This window comes from Panicum virgatum, chromosome 1K (assembly GCF_016808335.1).
Source record: "Panicum virgatum strain AP13 chromosome 1K, P.virgatum_v5, whole genome shotgun sequence".
Lineage (NCBI taxonomy): Eukaryota > Viridiplantae > Streptophyta > Magnoliopsida > Poales > Poaceae > Panicum > Panicum virgatum.
The window spans coordinates 49,722,225-49,743,694 of record NC_053136.1 but is presented as its reverse complement, the minus strand read 5'-3'; the positions used below and the strand labels follow the sequence as shown (position 1 = coordinate 49,743,694).

The 21,470-nt window shown below is 50.5% G+C and overlaps 5 protein-coding genes across 6 annotated transcripts; 1 reads left to right on the top strand and 4 right to left on the bottom strand.

The window, feature by feature from the left end:
- The first annotated feature begins 1,140 nt into the window (after positions 1–1,140).
- On the top strand, positions 1,141–2,841 carry LOC120657653 (protein trichome birefringence-like 20). Its single transcript, XM_039936049.1, has one exon. It carries the CDS (start codon positions 1,394–1,396, stop codon positions 2,612–2,614), a length of 1,221 nt encoding a protein of 406 aa, XP_039791983.1. The 5' UTR covers positions 1,141–1,393; the 3' UTR covers positions 2,615–2,841.
- A 6,960-nt stretch (positions 2,842–9,801) lies between these two features.
- Positions 9,802–11,461, bottom strand: LOC120657646 (protein trichome birefringence-like 21). The gene is made up of 3 exons (XM_039936036.1): positions 10,901–11,461; positions 10,256–10,810; positions 9,802–10,164 (listed from the first exon to the last, which is right to left on the bottom strand). The coding sequence occupies exons 1-3, from the start codon at positions 11,399–11,401 to the stop codon at positions 9,925–9,927; spliced, it is 1,296 nt and encodes a 431-aa protein (XP_039791970.1). The 5' UTR covers positions 11,402–11,461; the 3' UTR covers positions 9,802–9,924.
- A 336-nt stretch (positions 11,462–11,797) lies between these two features.
- LOC120657638 (protein trichome birefringence-like 21) lies at positions 11,798–13,645 on the bottom strand. The gene is made up of 3 exons (XM_039936026.1): positions 12,907–13,645; positions 12,198–12,761; positions 11,798–12,087 (listed from the first exon to the last, which is right to left on the bottom strand). Exons 1-3 carry the CDS (start codon positions 13,453–13,455, stop codon positions 11,845–11,847), a joined length of 1,356 nt encoding a protein of 451 aa, XP_039791960.1. The 5' UTR covers positions 13,456–13,645; the 3' UTR covers positions 11,798–11,844.
- Positions 13,646–14,711: 1,066 nt separating this feature from the next.
- Positions 14,712–16,244, bottom strand: LOC120640558 (tetraspanin-7-like). The gene is made up of 2 exons (XM_039916433.1): positions 15,380–16,244; positions 14,712–15,248 (listed from the first exon to the last, which is right to left on the bottom strand). The coding sequence occupies exons 1-2, from the start codon at positions 15,893–15,895 to the stop codon at positions 14,952–14,954; spliced, it is 813 nt and encodes a 270-aa protein (XP_039772367.1). The 5' UTR covers positions 15,896–16,244; the 3' UTR covers positions 14,712–14,951.
- A 93-nt stretch (positions 16,245–16,337) lies between these two features.
- On the bottom strand, positions 16,338–21,183 carry LOC120640545 (pre-mRNA-splicing factor CWC22 homolog). 2 transcript variants are annotated; one of them, XM_039916418.1, is made up of 8 exons: positions 20,972–21,183; positions 20,741–20,881; positions 19,852–20,196; positions 19,603–19,680; positions 18,333–18,476; positions 17,326–17,423; positions 16,804–17,014; positions 16,338–16,645 (listed from the first exon to the last, which is right to left on the bottom strand). In XM_039916418.1, the coding sequence occupies exons 1-8, from the start codon at positions 20,985–20,987 to the stop codon at positions 16,560–16,562; spliced, it is 1,119 nt and encodes a 372-aa protein (XP_039772352.1). In that variant the 5' UTR covers positions 20,988–21,183; the 3' UTR covers positions 16,338–16,559. The 2 variants fall into 2 exon arrangements, with proteins under 2 accessions (XP_039772352.1, XP_039772359.1); XM_039916425.1 differs by lacking the exon at positions 18,333–18,476 and having other exon boundaries at positions 16,347–16,645.
- Positions 21,184–21,470: the final 287 nt, after the last annotated feature.

Sequence of the window (21,470 nt, the reverse complement as noted above, 5' to 3'; positions counted from 1 at the left end):
AGCAAGACGGCGATCCGGGCGCGGCGAGGACGGCGGCGTGGAGGCGGCAGCGGAGCGGTGGGGAGCGCGGAGGGAACGAAGAAGGAATCCGGCGGTAGTTTCGGTAGCCTTCCTTTCGTCAGACGATACAATCGCGTGGGACGGGCGGCCAATGAAATCGTATGGTGCAGGCTGGTCGCAAGCAACACCACGATGATCAGACGGGTAAAAATCGCAGGCGGTGAGACGACGGGGAGGAGCGACGTACGAAGGCTGGAACGACGAAGGGAAAAAAAAAGTGACCCCGTGTTTAAGTACTAAATGAAATCTACTTATAAAATTTTTTATACAGATGGGTTCTAAATCGTGAGACGAATCTAACGAGCCTAATTAATCCATCATTAAAGATTATTTACGTAGCACGACGTTGTCCAATTATGGTCTAATCAGGCTTGAAAGATTCGTATCGAAATTACACCCGGGGGTTATGGAATGTGTTTTCTCAGTTATCCACGCTTAAGACTTCTAATTAGTGGTCAAACATTCGAAATTATTGTAGCGCTGGAAATTTTTTGGAATTTTAAGGGGAACTAAACACGGCCTTACCCTCTTTTTAGTAGTAGAGATAGAGATAGAACATACTTAAATGGATAAATGGTAAAAGAATATGCAGAACAAAAGCAGCTTCGTGGCGAGAGGTTATTTTGAGGAAGGCATAAGGCCTCTGCTGAACGTTGTCTGTAGACGGGCAGGCCAAATCTTAGCCCAGAATCAAATGTTGTCCCAATAATATGGGGAACGGCCGAATATTGGTCTGGGCAGCAACGGCCCAAGGAAACTCACCCCCTGTGACCTGTGACTGTGTGACAGTGTGAGTTCATCCACGGCGTACGAGTCCCCAACCCAAGGCCGCGTGCGAGTCCGTCGTGACGCCCGCGGGAAGCGTGCTGCTCAGCTGCCAACTTCCCGGTGCGGCGGTCACTCTCGCGACTCTCGTTTGCTTCGCCTTGGGCGGGCTAGCAGATCATCATCAGTGGGAGTAGACCCTAGAGAGGATGCGGGCCCGCAATACTGATACGCCCTCCCGGCTGCGGGGCTGGGTGCCGTTGAGCCAACCTCCGATCCTGTCGTTCGCTGCAACTGCAACGACATGTGCAGCAATCCAAGCATCGTGCGAGGGAGATGCAAAAAAATGATTCCGGGGGGCAATGAGTTGACTCACCTCTCTTGTCGGCGGTGCCTGCTATAGCTACCACTTCGTGCCGGATCGAGCCCCCCACACGTTCTCGCACGTCGGCGCGGCAGCAGCGAGCGACACGCTACTTGATCGCCGATCGCCGGCGCTAGCTCAAAACTTACAGGAACGGAACACCAGCTCCTCACCATTCCGTTCCAGCCCGCGCGCCTCCCAAAAATGAAGCCAGCAAGCGGCGGCAGCCCGCTGGCCGTCCGGAGAGCCGCGTCCACCACCGGCCTGCTCTTCGTCCTGCTGCTCGTCGCCTTCACCGCGTCCAACTACTCGTCCCTCAACACCGACCGGCTCATCGGCGCCGCGCCGTCGTCGCGTGCGAAGCAGGCGGCGGCGCCGGCGTGCGACGTCGCGAGGGGGGAGTGGGTGCCCGACCCGGCCGCGCCCTACTACACCAACGCGACGTGCCCGTTCATCGACAGCCGCCAGGACTGCATGAGGTACGGCAAGCCCGGGCTCGGCTCCATCCTGCGCTGGCGGTGGCGGCCCCGCGGCCGCGGCTGCGACCTCCCGCGCTTCGACCCGGCCGCCTTCCTCCGCCTCGCGCGCCACCGGTCCATGGCCTTCGTCGGCGACTCCGTCGCGCGCAACCACCTGCAGTCGCTCATGTGCCTCCTCTCCTCCGCGGCGGAGCACCCGCGGGAGATCCAGCCCAGGGACTGCGTCCACTGCACGCGCACTTACCACTACCCCCGGCACAACTTCACGGTGACCGTCTTCTGGGCGCCGTTCCTGGTGCGCTGGAACCTGACGCGCGCGGGGGCGCTGCAGTTCATGGACCCGCACAACGTGTTCCTCGACGAGCCCGACCCGGAGTGGGCGCGCCGCGTCGCCGGCTACGACTACGTCGTCCTCAGCGGCGCCAAGTGGTTCACCCGCCCCGCCGTGCTCCACGAGCGCGGCCGCGTGCTCGGGTGCAGCGGCGACGGCTGTGTCGGCGACCCCGTGCCGCCGCACCGCGCCGTGCGCGCGGCGTTCCGGACCGCGCTCCGGGCGCTACGGGACCTCCCGGGGTTCCGGGGCAGGGTGGTCGTCCGCACCGTGGCGCCGCCGCACTACGAGAACGGCAAGTGGTACGACGGCGGGAACTGCCTCCGGACGCGGCCCACGCAGAGCGGCGAGACGGCGCTCCCGGAGACGGAGGCCGCGTTCCACGCCGCGCAAGTCGAGGAGTTCCGCGCCGCGGCGGCGGGCGCGGCCGAGCCGGGGCGGTTCGTGCTGATGGACGTCAGCGACATGATGCAGATGAGGGGTGACGGGCACCCCGGGCAGTACGGGCACTGGCCGCACGAGAAGGTCGGATTCGGCATCGACTGCGTGCATTGGTGCTTGCCAGGCCCCATCGACGCTTGGAGTGAGCTGTTGCTTCATCTGCTCACCGACTAATTGATGATTTTTTTCAATAAGAGAAATTTTATTTAATTCAAGGTTTTTACATCGAGTTGATACAAAAAATTTAAACATTCCCGACCTCTGTATTAAGAGAATGCACACAGCCTAAAAGAAAAAAAAGTCATGAACCAAGACGCTAATGACTGTCAATCTGTAGACTAGACTGTTATCCATGTGCTCGGGTAAAAAAATCTTTGACCATCAGCACCAACTGTTGCGATGTCACTGTAACTAAGTCTTGTACAAATGGTTTTTGTAGTATAATCCATGAATGAAACCAATGGATAACTGAAAAAATAATCTGCAAAGAAAAAGGATTAAATTTTCTTTCAGAAACTAAATCGTTCCTGCAAAGCCATAGTTCCTGCAAAGTCATAACGACCAACAAGTGGTAGCTGCTCCTAGCAGGACTAGCGGTTTCATTTCTTTACTTATACCCTGTAGCCAGTTACCAAACAATCTCTGCCGTCGCCGCTGACACGCTTCTCTTTATGCGGTTGCTTGCGTGAATCCATTTCCATGGGGCATGTTTGATCTGGGGTGAAAATTTTTTTGCGAAAACTTACAGGACCCTTGGTAAATTCGCGAGACCAATTTAATGAGGCTTTTGACTGCACGATTAGAAAATAGTTACCATAACATTATTATAGCAAATTATGGATTAATTACTGTCATTAGATTCGTCGCGAAAAGTTACATTATCTCTAAAAATATTTTACAAATAGACTACATTTAGTACTCCATACATACAAGATTATCTTTTCGCAAAATTTTTACCGTAAAAACCAAACATTGTATGCTAGCACTCCCCTATTCTCGCAGGGTACCAACCTGCCGGCTGCCGCCGCTGACACGCGCGGTGGCCTGTAGGCAGTAGACATATATGTTGCTTCCTCCCATTTCTATTGCAGTGCTCCATTGCAGAGGCTCCCAAGCAATTCGTCCATAGCCATTGCCACGTATAAATAACTTGGTTCGGTCAACTCCACAGTGCCGAGCGCACACACCAGTCATATTTGGCCAACCTGCAAGATGAACAGCAGCGTCTCCATCCCCACACCCGCAATGTGGATTTAATGAGCGTAGGGGGCACATGCCTCCTTTACGCGACTCAGGAAGCCGGATGCTGCACGCGCCAGGGCTACTTTTGCCATCGCCGTCGCCATTCCCGCACCGCCGTCCTCTACTTCGACAACGACGTCCCTCGAGTCGCCTTTCTTTCGCGAGTTCAACTCCGACTCCGACGTCCAGTTCAGCCCCAATCACCACCGCCACGTCGTCCTCCGCCACCGCACCGTCCGCGAGCTCGATTTCGACGACGACGTCCAATTCAGCCCCGATCGCCACCGTCGTGTCCTTCGCCACCGCACCGTCCGCGAGCTCGACTCCGACGGCGGTGCATCCAGCTCAGCACCGAGCCGCCGCCTTTCCATCGTCAGCGCACATTCGTCGACCTCCTCCGCGGCCGTCGCGTCGACCCCGGCGATGTCAGCCGCGTCGTCCACCTCCTCCGACTCCTAGGCGGCGACACCGACGGCGACGGCCACTCCTCCAACGTCAACGGGGGAGATTATTCCAGTAGTCATCGAGGTGCCAGCTCAAAGGAGAATCGCGGGGTTCCTCCTCGTAGATGGGGAGGAGGTCAGTTACTTGACCTCACTTCCCGTCGGAGCGGGGGAGACTTCCACTGCGCCGCCGCCTGCGCCTGGTAGACTTCCCGTGTGATTGACATGTGTCTGACGTCGTAACTGATTGACTGGTTTTATTATTTGTGGTACAGATTTTAAGTAGAGTTGTTATTCAAATAAAGACTCAGTTGAGACCAATGTAGTTTGGTTGGAAGAGAAAAGAAAAGAGTATAGGTATTACGCTGGTCGGGGGGCTGGAGCCCCCCTGCCTCTGCAGTCACGCTATTCCAACCAAATTAAACATCCAGTATTGAATTTTGTTACTTAAGTACTTTAAACTATATTGATTTGCTGACATGGTATGCCAATATACAATTTTGCTGGTGGATAATACCTTGCTGTTTAATTATTATTATATTTTGTATTGAAACTAGAGGGATGCATGCTTTCAGTTGAGGGATAGATATGCTAAGATACAGGTAGAGTTTATGGTATTACAACCTATGTAATTCGAAATGTAACGTCCACTTCTGTCATCTCCCTTTTTCTTTTGGTATTGATCATCCTAGGAAATTTCTGATGATCACCTTTAGTTGTCAAGTTTGACCATAAGTACATAGTTCAACTGAATATAGAGAGGGAACAATAAGTAGTTGACTTGATCAAAGCTTTTGCAAAATAAAAAATTCTTGGAAATTGAAGACTTAGGTTCAGTTTTGTTTAAAGTCCAACGTATGTAAGAGTTATCTTAAATTTCTCTATTTTTTGGAAAACCAATAAATTTTTTCTTAATTTTTTATGTTTTGTGGATTTTTTATGTATGTATGATGTCATGATGTGTACAATATCCTATTTGTACAGTAGAAAATTCTAATAGATTGAGACTACTATGGTTGAGCCTATGTGTTCATGCTTGCCTTCTTATTTAATAAATCGTGTAACTATGAGAATTATAAGAGCGTGCATTTATATATCACTTAGATTTATTAAGACGAACAATATAGCTCTTTTGCATCATATATGATCCGTTGGGGTTACTATTTATTTTGCCCGTTACAACGCACGAGTACTAACCTTATATACATTGTGTTTCTGTACATATGCTGCATCGAATTGGATGCAAAAAGTGCCGGCAAGTCCAATCTGCACGGTTCTAGTACCGATTCGTCTTCAAAGTTTAAAGTACTAGTTTTATATGGGGAAAACAATAAGCTCGATCAAGCTCTCTGGCTGGCTAGTGATGTTCTCTAGAAAACGGATGGAGTACATTAGTAAACCGTATATGGGTAGAGGCGTAGAGCTCAAGTGCAATGTTCTTACGTAGAACAAGCACTGCCCAGTTGACTATCTGATGCAAACCAGAAGCACCGTGTTATCAAGCTGAAGTCAACTACAGGCCTCGGGTGTTTTCAATTGCGTGGCGCAGAAGAGGATGACATCCAATCCAAGGCGCAGATCAAGCTGAGTAGCAGGCATCCAGTTAGTACTAACTGTGGCCTCATTGGTCATGATCCAGCTCTGGATACAACGCTGTTGTTTTCACGTACAGTATGTGAATAAATCAACCTTATGAACTCGGAAAAGGGAAAACATACAGAACTCAGCATATAAGTAGTATGCACAGCGCTCCCATATTTGTTTGGTATTATAAACGCTGATGCACTCTAAAACATGATCAATTTTAAAATGCTTGACTTTGAATATTATAATTGCATTTCTTTTGGACGCATAGAGTATGTATTTCCTGTGATTTGTCAACCAAATTGAACCACCAAAGCCGTTTGTTTGAGACTTTTGAGCCTGATGAGGTATCGGCAAATCACCACAACGATCTGATTCCCTTTTGAGTACAGTGGAAATCATGGACTGCACGTTGCAGTTGCACGCCGATCATTGTTGCATACTTGCATTGCCGATGGAGAGCTATATATGGTGCTTCACAATCTCTAGGCTCCCAATATTATAATTATAATAGGAAAATAATCAAGTTGCGCAAAAAGAAGTACTTAGCTAAACTGCCAAAGCAAGTCAACGAGTTGGCACATGGACACAAACCCCTCGAGAAAAAAAATATATTTGTGCAATAGTTTCTGAGTGCAGGCAGTGGCCGCCTAGCCTCCACGGCCCATTCGGCCATTCATGCTTGGAGCGAGTTGTTGCTTCATTTGCTCAGTAGCGGTTTAAAACCTCAATGTTTCATACTCCCTCCAGGTTGGTAAAAAAAGTCGTTTCGAACATCGACATGCGGTCTCTAAAAATAACTTTGATCACTATCCTTTTGCTAGAAAAACTTACAAAATACAGTCAATACATGCTTTTACAAAACTATATTTCAAGATGAATTTACTTACATTGCTTTTATATTTTTAAACTCAGTCTAAAAGAATTTATTATAGTCAAAGTTTAAAATACTTGATTTAAGACAAACTCAAAATGACTTCCTTGACCAACAGGGAGAGAGTACTTCCATTCTTCATGCTACATGGAGTCGGGTGCAAAAGTGATAAACTACGTCTGACATGTGTAGCACACATGGTGAAAAAATTCAAATGTTAATTATGTGGATTTAAGACGCGCGTCAAGTTATTTCTCTATGTTGCATGTTGCACACATGACAAAAATCTCTTTTAGTTTAGATCGTATTCAAATCCATTCAGTAAAATTGCACCAAATTGTAAATTGGCACTGTTTTGTAAATCAAATGCCTGTTAAATATCTCATTTGTAGCCAGGGGTGCATATTTTGAGCATCTCCAAAAAATGTTAAAAAAGCATAGTCCTAAAAAGCTAGTTTTCAGACATCGCCAAAATATATTTGGAGGGGAAAAAACTCGTCAACCATCATTTTTGAAGAAAAAAAAGTTCCAAAAAAGGTGTAATTGCTACCATATCATCCTTTTGTGAGCTCAATGCTTTGTTTTGTTATATGAGAACAGTACCTTGTGATTTGTTTCTCCTCACCGCCGTTTTCTCTGTGGGATTGGGGGCGTTGAGAATAGTGGTGGACACGGCCTAGAAATTAGAGAGGGCTTGTCCACCTCATCCTCCCTCTGTTCTTCTTTATCCTCTCTCTTTTTTTCTTCCTCTTCTTGATTCATGTCAAAAAAAATTCCTGGGTAGGGGGGCCGAACCCCCTCCCCCTCCTTTGGATCCGCCCCTGGTTGAGAAGAGGTTTGGCTCATGATGGTTCCAACTCAGCCCCCAGACGCCGCCTTTTCCTTCCCCACCGCTACAACCTCCTCCGCGTCCTCGACTCCTCCTCCGACGACCACGTCCAGCTCAGCGCCGAGCCGACGCCTTTCCTTCGTCACCGCACAGTCGTTGTCTCGTCAACCTCCTCTGCGGTCGCCGCGTCGACCCCAGCGATGTCAGCCGTGTCGTCCACCTCCTCCGACTCCGAGGCGGCGACACGGATGACAGCGGCTACTCCTCCGATGTCGACAGGACCAGAGATTATTCCAATAGTCATCGAGGTGCCAGCTGAATGGAGAGTTGCGGGCTTCCTCGTCATAGACGGGGAAGAGGTCAGTTACTTGATCTCATTTCCCGTCAGAGTGGGGGAGACTTCCATTGCGCCGTCGCCTGCGCCTGGTAGTTACTGTGTGATTAATGCTATATGTTGATCGCGTCCTCGAATTGACGCGTTTGATGCTGAATCTGAATATTTTTGACGTGATCTATAAACCGCGGTTTGCAACATGATTGAGCAAGATAGCTAATCGTAACTGAATGATTGATTTTATTATTTGTGGTACAGATTTTAAGTAGAGTTGTTCTTCAAATAAAGACTCAGTTGATACCCATGTAATGGAAGAGAAAAGAAAAGAGCACATGCCCCCCTCCCTGAACGAGATCCTCTGTAGTCACACTCTTCGACAACACTACAGTTATCGCAATGACGCAATCTGCACCGTCAAGCACAAAAATAGCCCATCTTAGCCCACGCCATCTCCGCTCGTGATTTCTTCCTCTTCGCCATCATCTTCCCCGTTCGACACCACCACGGATGCGATGACTGCAGAGTGCCGTCGAAGAGTGTGACTGCAGAGGATCTCATTCCTCTCTCCTTTGGATCCACCCCTAGTTAAGAAGAGGTTTGGCTCATGATGGCTCCGATTTTGGGCACGCGAAAAATTTGGAAATGTAATTGGATATTGGGAGCATTGCTGTAACCAATTTTATTTTTATTTTATTTTCTCTAAATGCATTTAATTGTATTTAGAATTATTTTTATTTTTAAAAATAAATGTTGATTCCTTTAAAATTTATCACTGCAAAACCAACATCATTAGCTAAACTGCTCTCAACGAAGGCACTACTCATCAAGGCCAGAGCTGGGACTTGGGCTGTGCCGTGCTTGCCCGGCCCAGCCCTCTCGCGTCTCGTGCCATGTCGGGTCTAAATTTCCAGACACGATCGGCACATTGTGCTATGCCGTGCTAGCACGACAAGTCTTTCGTCAAGCCCAAATATGGCCCACAGCACGCCGGTATATCTTCGTGCCGTGCCAGCCCAAGCACGACCCTTCGAATACTTGCAATTTGATTCTATATGCATTGATGGAGAAATATTACTATTGCAATTAGGAAGCATATAAATTATGTATGGTAGGAAAATTACGTGATTTTCTTGAATGAATATATTTCTTTTCATGATTGTTGTTAATTAGAAAGGAAGACTAACTGTCGTAGTATAACAACAGGCTATGTATAGGCTGTCGAGCTGTTTTCGTGTCGTGCCGGCCCAAGCACGGCTTAAAATGCGGATCGTGTCCTACAATCCATCGTGCTGAGATCCTAGACACGACACGACCCTCGTATTTGTGTCATGCCGGCACGACCCAAAATATTTCGTGTCGTGCCATGCTTTGGGTCGTGCCAAATAATCGTGCCGCAGTCCACCCAAAAATGGCACAGCCCAAATCCCAGCTCTAATCAAGGCTAATACGCTTGATGTAGCTCTCTCTTGTTAACTGCTGCTTAAAGGGAAAATGTGCCAACTGACTGTGAGTCCGTGCTGCACGCAGTCACCACAAGCACCATGTTACCAAGTGGGAGGTCCGAAGTCAACCACGCTCTCGCTGTATCAGGTGTTCTTAATTATCCTGTGTAGAGGAGAGTCTGACCCAATGCAAAAATTAAGATGAACACATGGCATCTTCCCCTGCGTTTTGCGGCGTCGATCGCGGCGGCGTCTCCGCACTAGCAGTCAGGGCCAAAGGAGGACGGCGTTTGCCGCCGCCAAACAACCTGACCACTGCATCTGCCTGCAAAACGAATCTAAAGAAGGCTGGGATCGTGGCCTGCATGTCTGAAGACACCCTGCGTCTGTCAGCCGGCTCAACGATCCTGGAAGAGTTGGATTTTCCTTTTTTTTTTAGATTAAGAGTTGGATTTTCCTTGGATTATGGAGTGCACGTCCTCGTCCTCGCGTTCATGTTTCTTTTTTGATGGCACTGTCGGTATGGAGTATATGGAGCCACGGAGCTGCTCTCCAAGTCACAGTTACAGTTACAACGCGAGCTGTCAGCTTCCCTCGCATGGAAGTTCCGAAGTTACAATCAACAATGTGGAGTTACTTTGCGTTAAGTGAAAGCAACCAAACACCCTTAATCCATTTACAGATCCGATCAATGTTTCTCTCCGCTCGGTGAACTCGGCATTGCCAAGATCGATGCTTACGATGGATGGGCAACCAGCAACTGGAGCAGCAGCTCGCTCCACAGGTCGACCGGCCCCGGCAGGCACCAGTGGAGGCAGTCCACCACGAAGCTCCCCTCCACGCTGCTTCCCGGCGGGTGGCCGTACCGGCTCGGGTGCCCGTCGGGCCGCAGGTCCATCGCCTCCGTGATGTCCAGCAGCTGCATCTCCGCGCCGTTCCGCCGCGCCGCCGCCTCCGTCTCCCTGAGCGCGTCCACCTGCAGCCGAGACCAAATCATGTCAGAACTCACGTGCCTCGCACGTTTGGCAACGAAATCTCGGCACGCACGTCGAGGGCCCAGTTCCTACCTGCGCGCCGCGGTACTCGGCCTCGACGGCGCCCAGGGCGCGCTCGCCGCGCCGGAACGGGCGCGTGCGGACGCAGTCGCCGCCGGTGTTCCACTCCCCGTTCTCGAAGTGGGCGGGCGTCACCGTCCGGAGGACCGCCTTGCCGCGGAACCCCTCGCGCGCCGCGATGGCGCCCAGCGCCGTGCGGAACGCGGCGCGCACGGCGCGGGGCACGGGCAGCTCGGTCAGGTTGTTCCCGGCGGCGGCGGCGGCGCCGCCGTTGCGCGCGACGGCGCGCCCGCCCTCGCGGTACACGGACGGGCGGAGGAACCAGTTGGTGCCCGACAGCACGATGTAGTCGAAGTCGGCGATGTGCGCCGCCCACCGGTCGTCCGCCGTGTCGAGGTGGAGGTCCCACTGGCCGAGCGTCGCGTTCGACTGGTTGGCCTTGACGAGGAACGGCGACCAGAAGAGGGAGATGGTGAAGCCGTGGTTGCGGTAGTAGTAGTCTCGCCGGACGGCCCTCCCCGTCACGTCGATCTCCGGCGAAGTCCTGACCTCCGCCGGCTGCGCCTCCTGCAACACATGCGCGCGGCCAGCCCGTCGCATCAGCAGCATAGACGAGCAAGAAACCAGTCAACATAATCGTAGATGCAACCTGCATACCTTGGACAAGAGGCAGAGCAGAGATTTCAGATGGTTCCTGGCGAGGGAATCCCCGACGAAGGCCATGGACTTGCCCCTCATGGCCTCCAGGAAGCGCGCCGCGTCGAAGCGGGGGAGGTCGCACCCGTCCGGCCTCCACCGCCACCGCATGAACTCGAGGCTCGGCTTGCCGAACTTCATGCAGTTCTGGAGGTCGTCGATGAATGGGCACGTCAGGTTCGTGTAGTACGGCGCCTCGTCGTCAGGGACCCATTGGCCCCGGGTAAGGTCGCAGGACGCCGCGGTAGTGGCCGGAGGCGCCGAAGATGATGAGTTGGCCGGAGACGGCAGCGACGACGACGAGGAGGAGGACGCCACGACGCGGTCGATGTGCGGGTAACGATTGGAGAAGGTCATGTCGTAGAGCGAGACAAGCGCAAGGGCCAGCAGAACGAGGATAGGTGTGGCAATGGCGGCCGAGCGCTTTGAAGAAGAAGAAGGGTTGCTCTTGTGGGGCTTCATGATCTAGGGGCACGAGGTGGGAAGCCGATGCAGATCAGGATGCTTTCTTGCTTGTTGGCAATGGACAATGGAGGAACGAAGAAAATGCAGGGTGCGCAGCGTACCTTCGGTTTTGTATTGCCTGTTGGCGCAAGGCGGTGGAGGTCAAACATCAAAGTGTGCGCTACACGACTAGTACCATTTCATTACTAAAAAAAAGACTAGTACCATTTCTCAGTTTCCTTTTCGAAAAACCTGCTGGCTGCTGCCACGGACCACGTCATGATTGGCAAATGGCAAAAAAAAAAATCGACGATCTGATTGGCAATTTTGCAGAGACTGGACTGGCAATGTGAATTCACTTTGACCTGAACATGGCAAAAAATCAATTTACAGAAGCTTTTGCAGTTTCGATGCGTTTGTATCACTCAATGAGTTGGTGTCAGCACTCGGCATGGCCGGTGCTATTGGCGAGCAACCAGCATCTGGAACAGCAGCTCGCTCCACAGGTCGATGGGCCCGGGCAAGCACCAGTGCAGGCAGTCCACCACGAAGCTGCCCTCCACGCTCCCGCCCGGCGGGTGGCCGTACCGGCTCGGGTGCCCGTCCGGCCGCAGCTCCATCGCCTCCGTGATGTCCAGCAGCCGCAGCTCCGCCTCCGCGCCGTTCCGCTGCGACGCCGCCGCCGCTTCCCTGAGCGCGTCAACCTGCGTGCAGCCGAAAGGCAACCTCATCAGACCACTGGCCATTCTCGTCATGCCTAGAGACTGTAGAGCGAGAGGGAGAGGCATGGGGGTAGGTTGATCGGTGTCCCCACCTGCGCGGCGCGGAACTCGGCCACGACGGCGTCCCGGGCGCGCTCGCCGCGCCGGAACGGGCGCGCGCGGACGCAGTCGCCGCCGGTGTTCCACTCCCCGTTCTCAAAGTGCGCGGGCGTGACCGTCCTGACAAGGGCCTTGCCGCGGAACCCCTCGCGGGCCGCGATGGCGCCGAGCGCCGTGCGGAACGCGGCGCGCACGGCGCCGGAGACGGGCACCTCTGGCGTCGCGCCGTGGGCGCCGCTGGCGGCGGCGCCGCCGTTGCGCCCGACGACGCGGCCGCCCTCTCGGTACACCGAGGGGCGGAAGAACCAGTTGGTGGCCGAGAGCACGACGTAGTCGAAGCCGGCGATGTGCGCCGCCCACCGGGCGTCCGGCGTGTCGAGGTGCATGTCCCACAGGCCCAGGCCGAGCTCCGCGCTCGAGAGGTTTGCCTTGACCAGGAACGGCGACCAGAAGAGGGAGACGTTGAACCCGTGGCTGCCGTAGTGGAAGTCCCGCCGGACGGCCCTCCCAGTGACGTCGACCTCCGCCGCCGTCACGACCTCCACCGGCTGCGCCACCTGCACCACACGAATGCCCGTTGCATCAGCAGCAGAGGAACAATGCAAGCAGTGTCCGTGGCAAGGTGCCGGTGTGCCATGAGACGCGGACGTGTTGAGACGAGAGGCCGGCCATGTGCAACGGGGTAATCCAACAAGTGCGCACCTGGGACAGGATGCAGAGCAGAGACTTGACGTGGTTCCTGGCGAGGGAGTCCCCGACGAAGGCCATGGACCTGCCCCTCATGGCCTCCAGGAACCGCGCCGCGTCGAAGCGCGGGAGGTCGCAGCCGTCGGGCTGCCACCGCCACCGCATGAACTCGAGGCTGGGCTTGCCGAACTTCATGCAGTTCTGCAGGTCGTCGATGAAGGGGCACGTCAGGTTCGTGTAGTACGGCGGCGCGTCGTCGGGCACCCACTGGCCCCGTGTAAGGTCGCAGGCGGCCTCTGTCGCGGTGGCCGCCGAAGATGAGGAGTTGGTCGTCGGAGGAGCCGGAGGCGGCGAGGAGGTGGCCGGAGCCGTCGAAGGCGAGGAGGTGTTGGCAGACGACGTCGACGATGCAGAGGAGGCGCGGCGTATGTACTGGTAACTATCGGCGGCGAAGCTGAAGTCGTAGAGCGAGACGACGGCGAGGGCCAGCAGGACGAGGATCGGCGTGGCGACGGCGACGGAGAGCTTCCGCGAGGACGACGTGCCGCTCTTCTGAGGCTTCATGGCCGACGGCGGTGGGTGCACGCGATCGAGGAGGGTCGGATCAGGGCGCTACTCGCTCGCTCGCTTATGAGACAGAGGGAATTGAAGAAGAAAAACGAGACGCTCGCGTCGCATCGCAGGGGTGTGCCGTGTCGTGCCGTGACTCGTGTGCAGCCAGCCTGGTCGTTCCCGCGGCGGCGGCGGCGGCCGGCGGAGGTCAAAGCGCGCGTCGCTGGAGCAAGCCGTTTCTCCCTGGGCGACGGACCACGGAAGATTGCGGCATTCAATAGTTTATAAGACTTAGAAGCAATTCTCCTTCGTACGCGTGATAAATTGGCATCCCATCCCGTGCCTGATTCTGAACTTTTTGGTGAATTCAGTATTCTGATGATGCACGTCGCAAGCAAGTCAATTTCAGCTTGCCACCCAACGTTGGCGTGTCCATGCGGCGAGAGCGAGCCCATGTCTCAGCAGCCGGATTTCGGATTTGCAACTTCCGAAACACAGCTTGCCGTTGTTTGCTTCAGAAGATGAGGACTTGGTACGCGATGGTCAACCCGTGCAATAGTCCTGAACGTACTGATCATGCTTTTTCCCGGTGTAACTTTAGTAAGGTTCTTGTGTCAGAATGGGACATTCTTCTTCTGACGACGACGTGGTACTCCAAATTTTGTTCTTGTCGCAGAAATGCACGATTTTGCTATATATTTGCCTTCTGTAAAACTAAAAGCAAGCACTGTGCTAGTTTTTTTTAAAAGAAAAAGCAGGAATGCTAAAGCCTAAAAGGTGCAGTTGATCACCAACCAAACGTACGAGGTCTGCATTCTTGCCAGACGCCAAAAAGGGTGCTTTGACTTTTCAACCACTATAATCCGTGGTTTCCTTGGCTTTTCAATGGTAGCTCCGTAGCTGAACAAGTAAAAACAACCTTGGCAGACTGATAGGGAAATGGGGAGGGGGACCCCTCCCTACTTCCAAGCGCCTTCGGTCCACATCTCAACTCGGCCAATCCGCTGCTCCGGTTTAAGCAGTGTGCGCACTCTTTTCCGTCGCGTCGCGCTACTTCGAGATAGATGGCTGGCCACGGCGCGCAGGGCCTGCCCGCGGTGGCGCGCTGGGGCCGTGGGCGACTCCAAGTCGACGACGACAGAGCAGGCCGCAGGCCTAAACTATGCGAACATGACAAGGCTAAACCTGACTGAGTCACCTTGATCAATTTCGATCTTGAAGAAAAACCAAATGCTTATCCTCAGTTAATCACTCCAATGCTGTTAGATCATCCGTTGGTTTCTTTCACACAATGTCAAACAAATATGACACACCCTCTACATCTACACTGTGTACTAAACAGAGGGGGAAAATAAGAACAGATCGCCACAAACATGTACCACTCTGAATCTCTGTCTGAACTCCGAAGCTTGAAACAACCCTGAACCCAAACCAGCTCAAAAGCAACAGCCGCCTCGCCCGGTCCCGGCGCACCACCATTCCCCGTGAACGAAGGCGACGGTGGACGGTCAGTAGTAGTACCGGCGCCTGTGGTTGCTGCGGATGGCGCAGCAGCCGAGCGAGTAGGAGATCATGAGGAGCAGCAGGGCGGCGACGTTGAGCGCGGCCACGGCCTTCCAGTGGTGGATGGCGGAGTCCACCACGGCGGCCTTGCACGCGTTGCACTGCAGGCACAGCACCCGCGCGTCGTTGCTCCACGCCCGGCAGTCCATGGCGTCCGCCGCCGTGGTCCCGCCGGGCGCCGCCCAGAACGTCGCGTTCACGCGCTCGAACCCGCAGTACGCCGGCGGCTTGCAGCACCCGGACTGCACCCAAAAAAAAAATGGAAAAGGTTATTTATCATCATGTTGCCATTTCGAGTGGGCCCACCGTAGGGTGTGCATGCCATGGAAGGTGGAACGAAACCAACGGATCCGCCGGCGCGTGCGTGGCGTACCTGAACGAGCGGCAGGTACTGGTGGTAGAACTCGCCGGCGTTGATCCCGCCCTGGACGCCGCCGAGCCAGCCGCCGCCGGCGCACACGCCCGCGTCGGCGAGGCAGCTCTGGATCCGGCTCCACGTCTCGTAGTCCCAGACCCTGTCCCGCAGCCAGTCGGAGTAGTCCCCGACCCGGTAGTCCCCGTAACCGGCCGCGGACACGGCAGCGGCGGCGCCCCTGTTGGTGACGGCGAAGGCGAACGCGGTGGCCACGAACATGCCGGTGAGGATCAGGAACATGCAGGCCACGTAGGCCCAGAGGAGCGGCGTGGCGCGGCAGCACGCGCCGGCGAGCGCCATGAGCGAGAGCAGGAGGAGCGCCGCGCCCAGCGCCATGGCGGGCACCCGCACCAGGCGCTGGCACTCGGTGGCCGGCTGCGCCAGGACGTACGCGCCCGCGCCGATGAGCACCACGGAGACGACGAGGGTGACCGAGTTCAGGGCGGCCAGGACGCCATTGGAGAGACTCACCATGGTGCTGCACCCACCCTTACGCGCCGATCCAATGCCGTTCTCCTCCTATACACCGTGTGCGCGCTGTCCCTGATTTCTCCTAGTTCACGAACGGCAGCTGCGTTTCTAGCGACTTTTATTTGGAATCTAGAATGCCATCAAGGCACAGAGTTTCGTGCATTACCCACACTCATGACAGAATTGAGATTTCTCCTTGATTTACAGATGCGTGGCATGTAGCGATGTGGTTTGACAGTTTCAGGTTCAGTCAAGGCCAAGGTGGGGTAGAAACAATAGGCAAGCAGTCCAGGACTCGGGAGGCTGGCCTCAAAGCGCGGCAGATCTCTTCCATGTGCGCATGGCTACCAAGAAAGAAGAGCCAATTTTGCACCGGGCTGCTGCACCCCCACCTCCACGTACCAGATCATAGCTTTGATTCAAACATGTACTGGCACCACAAAAGCAACAAGAATGATCCACAGAACGCACCAGATAGCTTTGATTCAAACAAATATGTACTGGCGCGGCAAATGCAAGTAACACAGACTACAGTTGACACCGTATCAGTTTAAGGGCCCTCATACATGCTACAGAACGTCCAGCGAAACAAAATTGACTGTCGAGTAATGAGTGGCCACTGATCACAGCAACCAACCCTTCAGCCATCTGTGCGGTTTGAGCAGAATTAGTAAGGCTTGAATTTCCTCTGAGCCCTAAGCTCCTGTATCCTTTTCCTGTCCTGCTCGAACTTACTCTGCAACATTGCCAGTTCTGCACAAGAAACACAAAGCTGTAAGTTCCCCATACTGGAATAGCAAACAATTTCATGCTGTGCCTAGAACATATCAACATAATCTTGGTTCCATCATGTGTCGTAACCACTGAGTAGTTAAAAATGAGTATAGTCCTGTTAAGCAATGACGACATACCACTGAGGCGGGCTTCTCGTTTCTGAAATCTGTAGAAGTTCATATCAACTTCCTTGGGTTTCTTTTTAGCCATTTTCTCTTGCATTGCAACAAGAGATACAGAGCCAACAGTTGTTCCACTTTCAGTATCTGTGGTCTTTTTCCGACCCTTGTGATGCACCACAACTGTCCATCCATCTTCTGCCGCACGGGCCTCCCTTTCTTTCATCTCCTGAAATAATCAAATAGGTGTCAGGAAAGAAACAAATTGTACATTTTGGGGGGTAACAAAAGTGTGGTTGCATATGATGACTGTCATCATTCATAAGCAGTCTACCACTATGTTAAACATATTGCAAAGCAGATGTTGGCATTATGACTGGAAACAAATCCAGAGGGAACATTGGAAGAAATTTGTTATAAGTATCACAATATTTGTTTGAGTATGTGCTGACACATATACTTCAAAATTAAGTTTGGGGAAGAAACTTGTTACTCGGCAGTAACGGTGTATTTTGCTCCGTCAGATGATCTTATACTCACCTTCTCCTGCTGTTCTTCATGAGCAACTATAAACTCATCTATTCTTTCCTGCAAAACCTTCAAACCAGGTCTCTTTTGTTTGTACTCCAAGATCCATTCTGTCAAGATATCACATATACGCTTTTAACACTTTGGTGCATCAAATTGCAAATCCCAACAGAAAAGGAGAGTAGAAAATGAGAAATTTATAGGTGCAAAACATCAATTAATAAGAAACCTGCAAGTCTGCAACACATAAGGCAGACTTTAAAACAGTGGCGAATCTAGGATTTTAGGTTAGGGTGGTCTGATAGAAGAAAATTTTAAATATTTTAGTGAATAAGTCAATCTAATCTAATAACGATGTCATATTCTCACTTTTCACCTTCTCAATTCAATTATCACTTGATTGCTATATACAAGAAAATAATTATTAGCTATTTTTTCTAGTGGTAATAAACAAGATCAAATATGAAAAATGGAGAGGGTGAAGGTCTTTGGGGTAAATCTTAGAGTGGACCGGGGCCCACCCCCTAGATCCGCCCATGCTTTAAAACCTATTGCATTGCAGGAATCAACAAGATAGACCAATATATATTTGGGTTCATAGGTCAGTTTTCTATACAAATTGGCTGCTAAAATGAATTTCATGTGCCATCCTAAGAGGAATTAAAATTATACAATACACGTATATAGTCTTTCTACTCACCACACCATTCACAAGAAGGTGTTTGAGTTACTTTGCAATTTATATCCCTGTGAATAGATTTGTCTCCAGAAGTACTTTGATGAATTATAAGTTGACTGGTTTCTTAAATATAATATCACAATAGAAATAGTCATCAAATTTGCTTTTGGAGATTACGTTGATGTCCATTGACTGGAGCTGGTATTTAAATAAGTTTCAGAAAGATAATCACTGGAGTTCATTGGATATGGTACAGTTTAATCGTCAAACCATCAAACAGACTTCATGAAGACTAGAAAAATGGTATATCAAAGATTAAAACTCAAAAGCAACATATTACTTTTCATTCCTCTGGAACAGTCTTCGTCAACTGATGGAATCTCATCAGTGTTTGCAGTATCAACTTCAACATGCCTCTCCAGGTTGTTATCTTTGCTTGATGCATGCTTATTTGACTTGGCCTTATTGGACTTTTTAAGTTCCTCTGCAGTCAATAAATGGACATGCCCCAGAAAGTAGGGTTGAAAACAAAAACGAAAATTTTCGATTACCGGGAACCGTTTTCGAGATTTTACCGAGATTCTGGTGTAAATGAAAATGAAAACAGCTACCGAAAATATAGAAACAAAAATGGTATTTTTATCCGAAACTGAAAGCGAAAATGATTTCAGCCTCTACCGACCGTTTTCGAAAATTACCGTATTAATGCGGTAATTTACCGCCGGTATTACCGTATTTTAGGGATCCTACCGTATTTGAAGCATAACCCAACACATATTTTCTCGGCCCAATAGCTCGCAGGCTTCCCTGCTGGCCCAGCCTTTCAGGTTAACCCTAACCTCAAAATCCCCCCACTCCCCACTCCCTGACCCTGACCCAGTGACCCCCGTGAGGTTGGTTCTTCTCATTCCATTATTGGCTATTGGTTTTGTACTTTGTTATGATAATATGAGTACTAATATATTTTTATATTTGTAGGATGAATTTTCAGAACTGGTCAATGATGATTATGTGGCAGGTGATGATGATGACATGCCTGAGGTTCAGCTGTAGGCATAGGCAGCATGCGGCCCTGCACTAGTACTATTCTTAATGGCATGCTAGTATATGTTTAAGTCTCTATTTGAATTTGGTTAATGATCATGTATGACTATGTCACGTATGTTGTGTGCAACTTTGTGCCATACTATCGTGCATGCTACTATGTGTCAGTTATCACGGATTGGTACGATGTTTGAATTAATATCTTAATTGAATCTTCACTACTTGCATATGAGATGTGTCAAGTCATATTGTTAATGTTATGCTCTATTGTTTGATATGTTTATTATTTTTTAAATACCGTTTTGATGGGTTTCGACCGTTATCAATGTGTTCTCGACCGTATATTTCCGTTTTCGAAATTACCGAAATACCGGCGCCGTTTTCGTTTCCGAAAATACCGTACCGCTTTCGTTTCCGATAAAAAAATGTGAAAGTAAAAGTGGTGGAGTCTTTCGCCGACCGTTTTCATCCCTACCAGAAAGTATAAATATTTATGCAACACATTTAACTGATACTTCAGAACAACTTTAATTAGGAAGACAAATATAAAGCAATACTAGCCTTACTTTTCTTTCTCCTCTTTGGTTTCTCAGGCCCCTCATTATCCATATCTTCACTCTGTGCCGCAAGTTGGTTGACATCAGCTTCATAAAATACATGCATATTAGATGTTAGGTAAAATTAAATGGAAAGATAACTATATACATAATATATTGCACGATATCACTACATAAAACCGTTTTAAGATCAGCAAGAAAATATCAAAGTCATAAATTGATTAAGAAAAACTTTCAGCACCCAATAAGCAATCTTACCACTTAGAGTTTCCTCATTTTGATTTTCGTGCAGAATTTCTTCTGCATCATTAATTCCAGCAGAGCTTTTCCCTCCTTTTCCCTTCCTTTTCTTCTTCTTCAGCTTAGATGCTCCAGCATCATCACTAGCAACTGAACTTTCATATACCTTGACAGGACTGCTACTTTCCATTAGCTTCTTTTTGCTCCTCTTCTTCTTCAGCTGAGGCGTTGCATCATCTTTACTGTCTGACAGTGATTCCACCACATCATCAGCCCTGGCATGGCTGCTCTTTACTTTGGCATGCTTATTTTTCTTCTTCTGCTTCAGCAATGCAATTTTCTTTCTCCGTGCCAATTCTTTATCTGGCATTCAAAGCGAAGGTGGATAACATTATCTTAGAAAACTGTAACTCTGTCTGATACTTTAACAAGAAAAAACTTGGTAGATGTACCCAGGGCATAGTGAACAACTTAAGAACTATTACATAAAATGAAACCGATAATAGTCCAGAGCACGAGATGGTTTTGGCGTTACTTGTTTTAGGCACACAAGATGCTAGTGATAAACTATCATAAAGTTCAGCAAAGAAAATCATCAATCAGGTACTGTATCAGATTGATATTGATCATACAGCAGTTACATATATCTTGAATAAAAGAATCATCATTCCTCGGTAAATTCTAACCAACAACATTTTGCATATAAAAAATCAGTATCCACTCTGGCTAATTGCTTTTCTCATCCTAACTCGAGCTGTGCCAGTATATTGTCAATCAACCTTTGCAGGGCAACCAAAGTGCCAGTTTTAAGCTCAAACAACAGCTTTATTAGGTTGAAACTACTGATTCTGAAACACAACTTAAAACGAAATGGGATGAAGGGCAAAGAAGCCATCAACACCATTACCTTCCGAGACACCATGCTCGGCAGCGGGTTCGCTGTCTACGGCGCATTCCACGACTCTGTCCTTCTTCCTCTTTAGCTGCTTCTTCTTGACCCCAAGTGCCCATTTATTGTCCTCCTTCGCTTCCCGCGAAGCCTTCTTGTCTAGAAAAGAGCAAGCTCTCACTTTTCCTTCCCAATTCAATCTAACCCGATCAGGAAGCGATGGGATTCAGAGAGGCGAAAAGGCCGCACCTTTGGATTTCCCCATGGCAACAGATTAGCACCCAAGCCTAAGGACTTAGGAAGAAGGCAACCAAATGGGAGGCACCGTGTAAATCCCCGCCCGTGAGCAGCCCCCGGCGGCGGCGGCGCAGGCGAGGGTAGTTCTCGGCGGTAGCTGCTGTTGCCTGACGGCGTCGGGGCGCTCCGGGGCGGGTAGGGTTTGGGCCTTGGGTGTTGCCGTGTTTACCGGTGGGAACCGGTTTGGTTTGACCGGTTACCGGTCAAACCGGTCCGGACCGGTTCCGATTTCGGTCGATACCCAACCGACCAAAATTTAAAATTTAAATTTAAATTCAAAAAATAAAAAATTCTCAAAAAAATTTCTAAAAATACTTCAAGTTGCGATGAATGTAATGGTATTAAATTTTCTCAAAAATTCGTTCATTTAATATAGTTTGCGGGGATTTAAAGTTAAATAAAAAAAAATGGGCCAGCCCATTAAGTCCCACCAGTCAAACCGGCCGGTAAA

Coding starts and splice junctions, on each gene's coding strand:
- LOC120640558 (XM_039916433.1), bottom strand. CDS start 15,895: ATGGTGAGTCTCTCCAATGGCGTCCTGGCCGCCCTGAACTCGGTCACC. Junction 15,249..15,379: donor AGTACCTGCCGCTCGTTCAG/GTACGCCACGCA, acceptor TTTTGGGTGCAG/TCCGGGTGCTGCAAGCCGCC.
- LOC120657653 (XM_039936049.1), top strand. CDS start 1,394: ATGAAGCCAGCAAGCGGCGGCAGCCCGCTGGCCGTCCGGAGAGCCGCG.
- LOC120657646 (XM_039936036.1), bottom strand. CDS start 11,401: ATGAAGCCCCACAAGAGCAACCCTTCTTCTTCTTCAAAGCGCTCGGCC. Junction 10,811..10,900: donor TGCTCTGCCTCTTGTCCAAG/GTATGCAGGTTG, acceptor CATGTGTTGCAG/GAGGCGCAGCCGGCGGAGGT. Junction 10,165..10,255: donor CCGAGTACCGCGGCGCGCAG/GTAGGAACTGGG, acceptor TCTCGGCTGCAG/GTGGACGCGCTCAGGGAGAC.
- LOC120640545 (XM_039916418.1), bottom strand. Junction 19,681..19,851: donor AAATGAGGAAACTCTAAGTG/GTAAGATTGCTT, acceptor TATTTTATGAAG/CTGATGTCAACCAACTTGCG. Junction 17,424..18,332: donor CTGTTCCAGAGGAATGAAAA/GTAATATGTTGC, acceptor ATATCTTGACAG/AATGGATCTTGGAGTACAAA.
- LOC120657638 (XM_039936026.1), bottom strand. CDS start 13,455: ATGAAGCCTCAGAAGAGCGGCACGTCGTCCTCGCGGAAGCTCTCCGTC. Junction 12,762..12,906: donor TGCTCTGCATCCTGTCCCAG/GTGCGCACTTGT, acceptor CGTGTGGTGCAG/GTGGCGCAGCCGGTGGAGGT. Junction 12,088..12,197: donor CCGAGTTCCGCGCCGCGCAG/GTGGGGACACCG, acceptor GGCTGCACGCAG/GTTGACGCGCTCAGGGAAGC.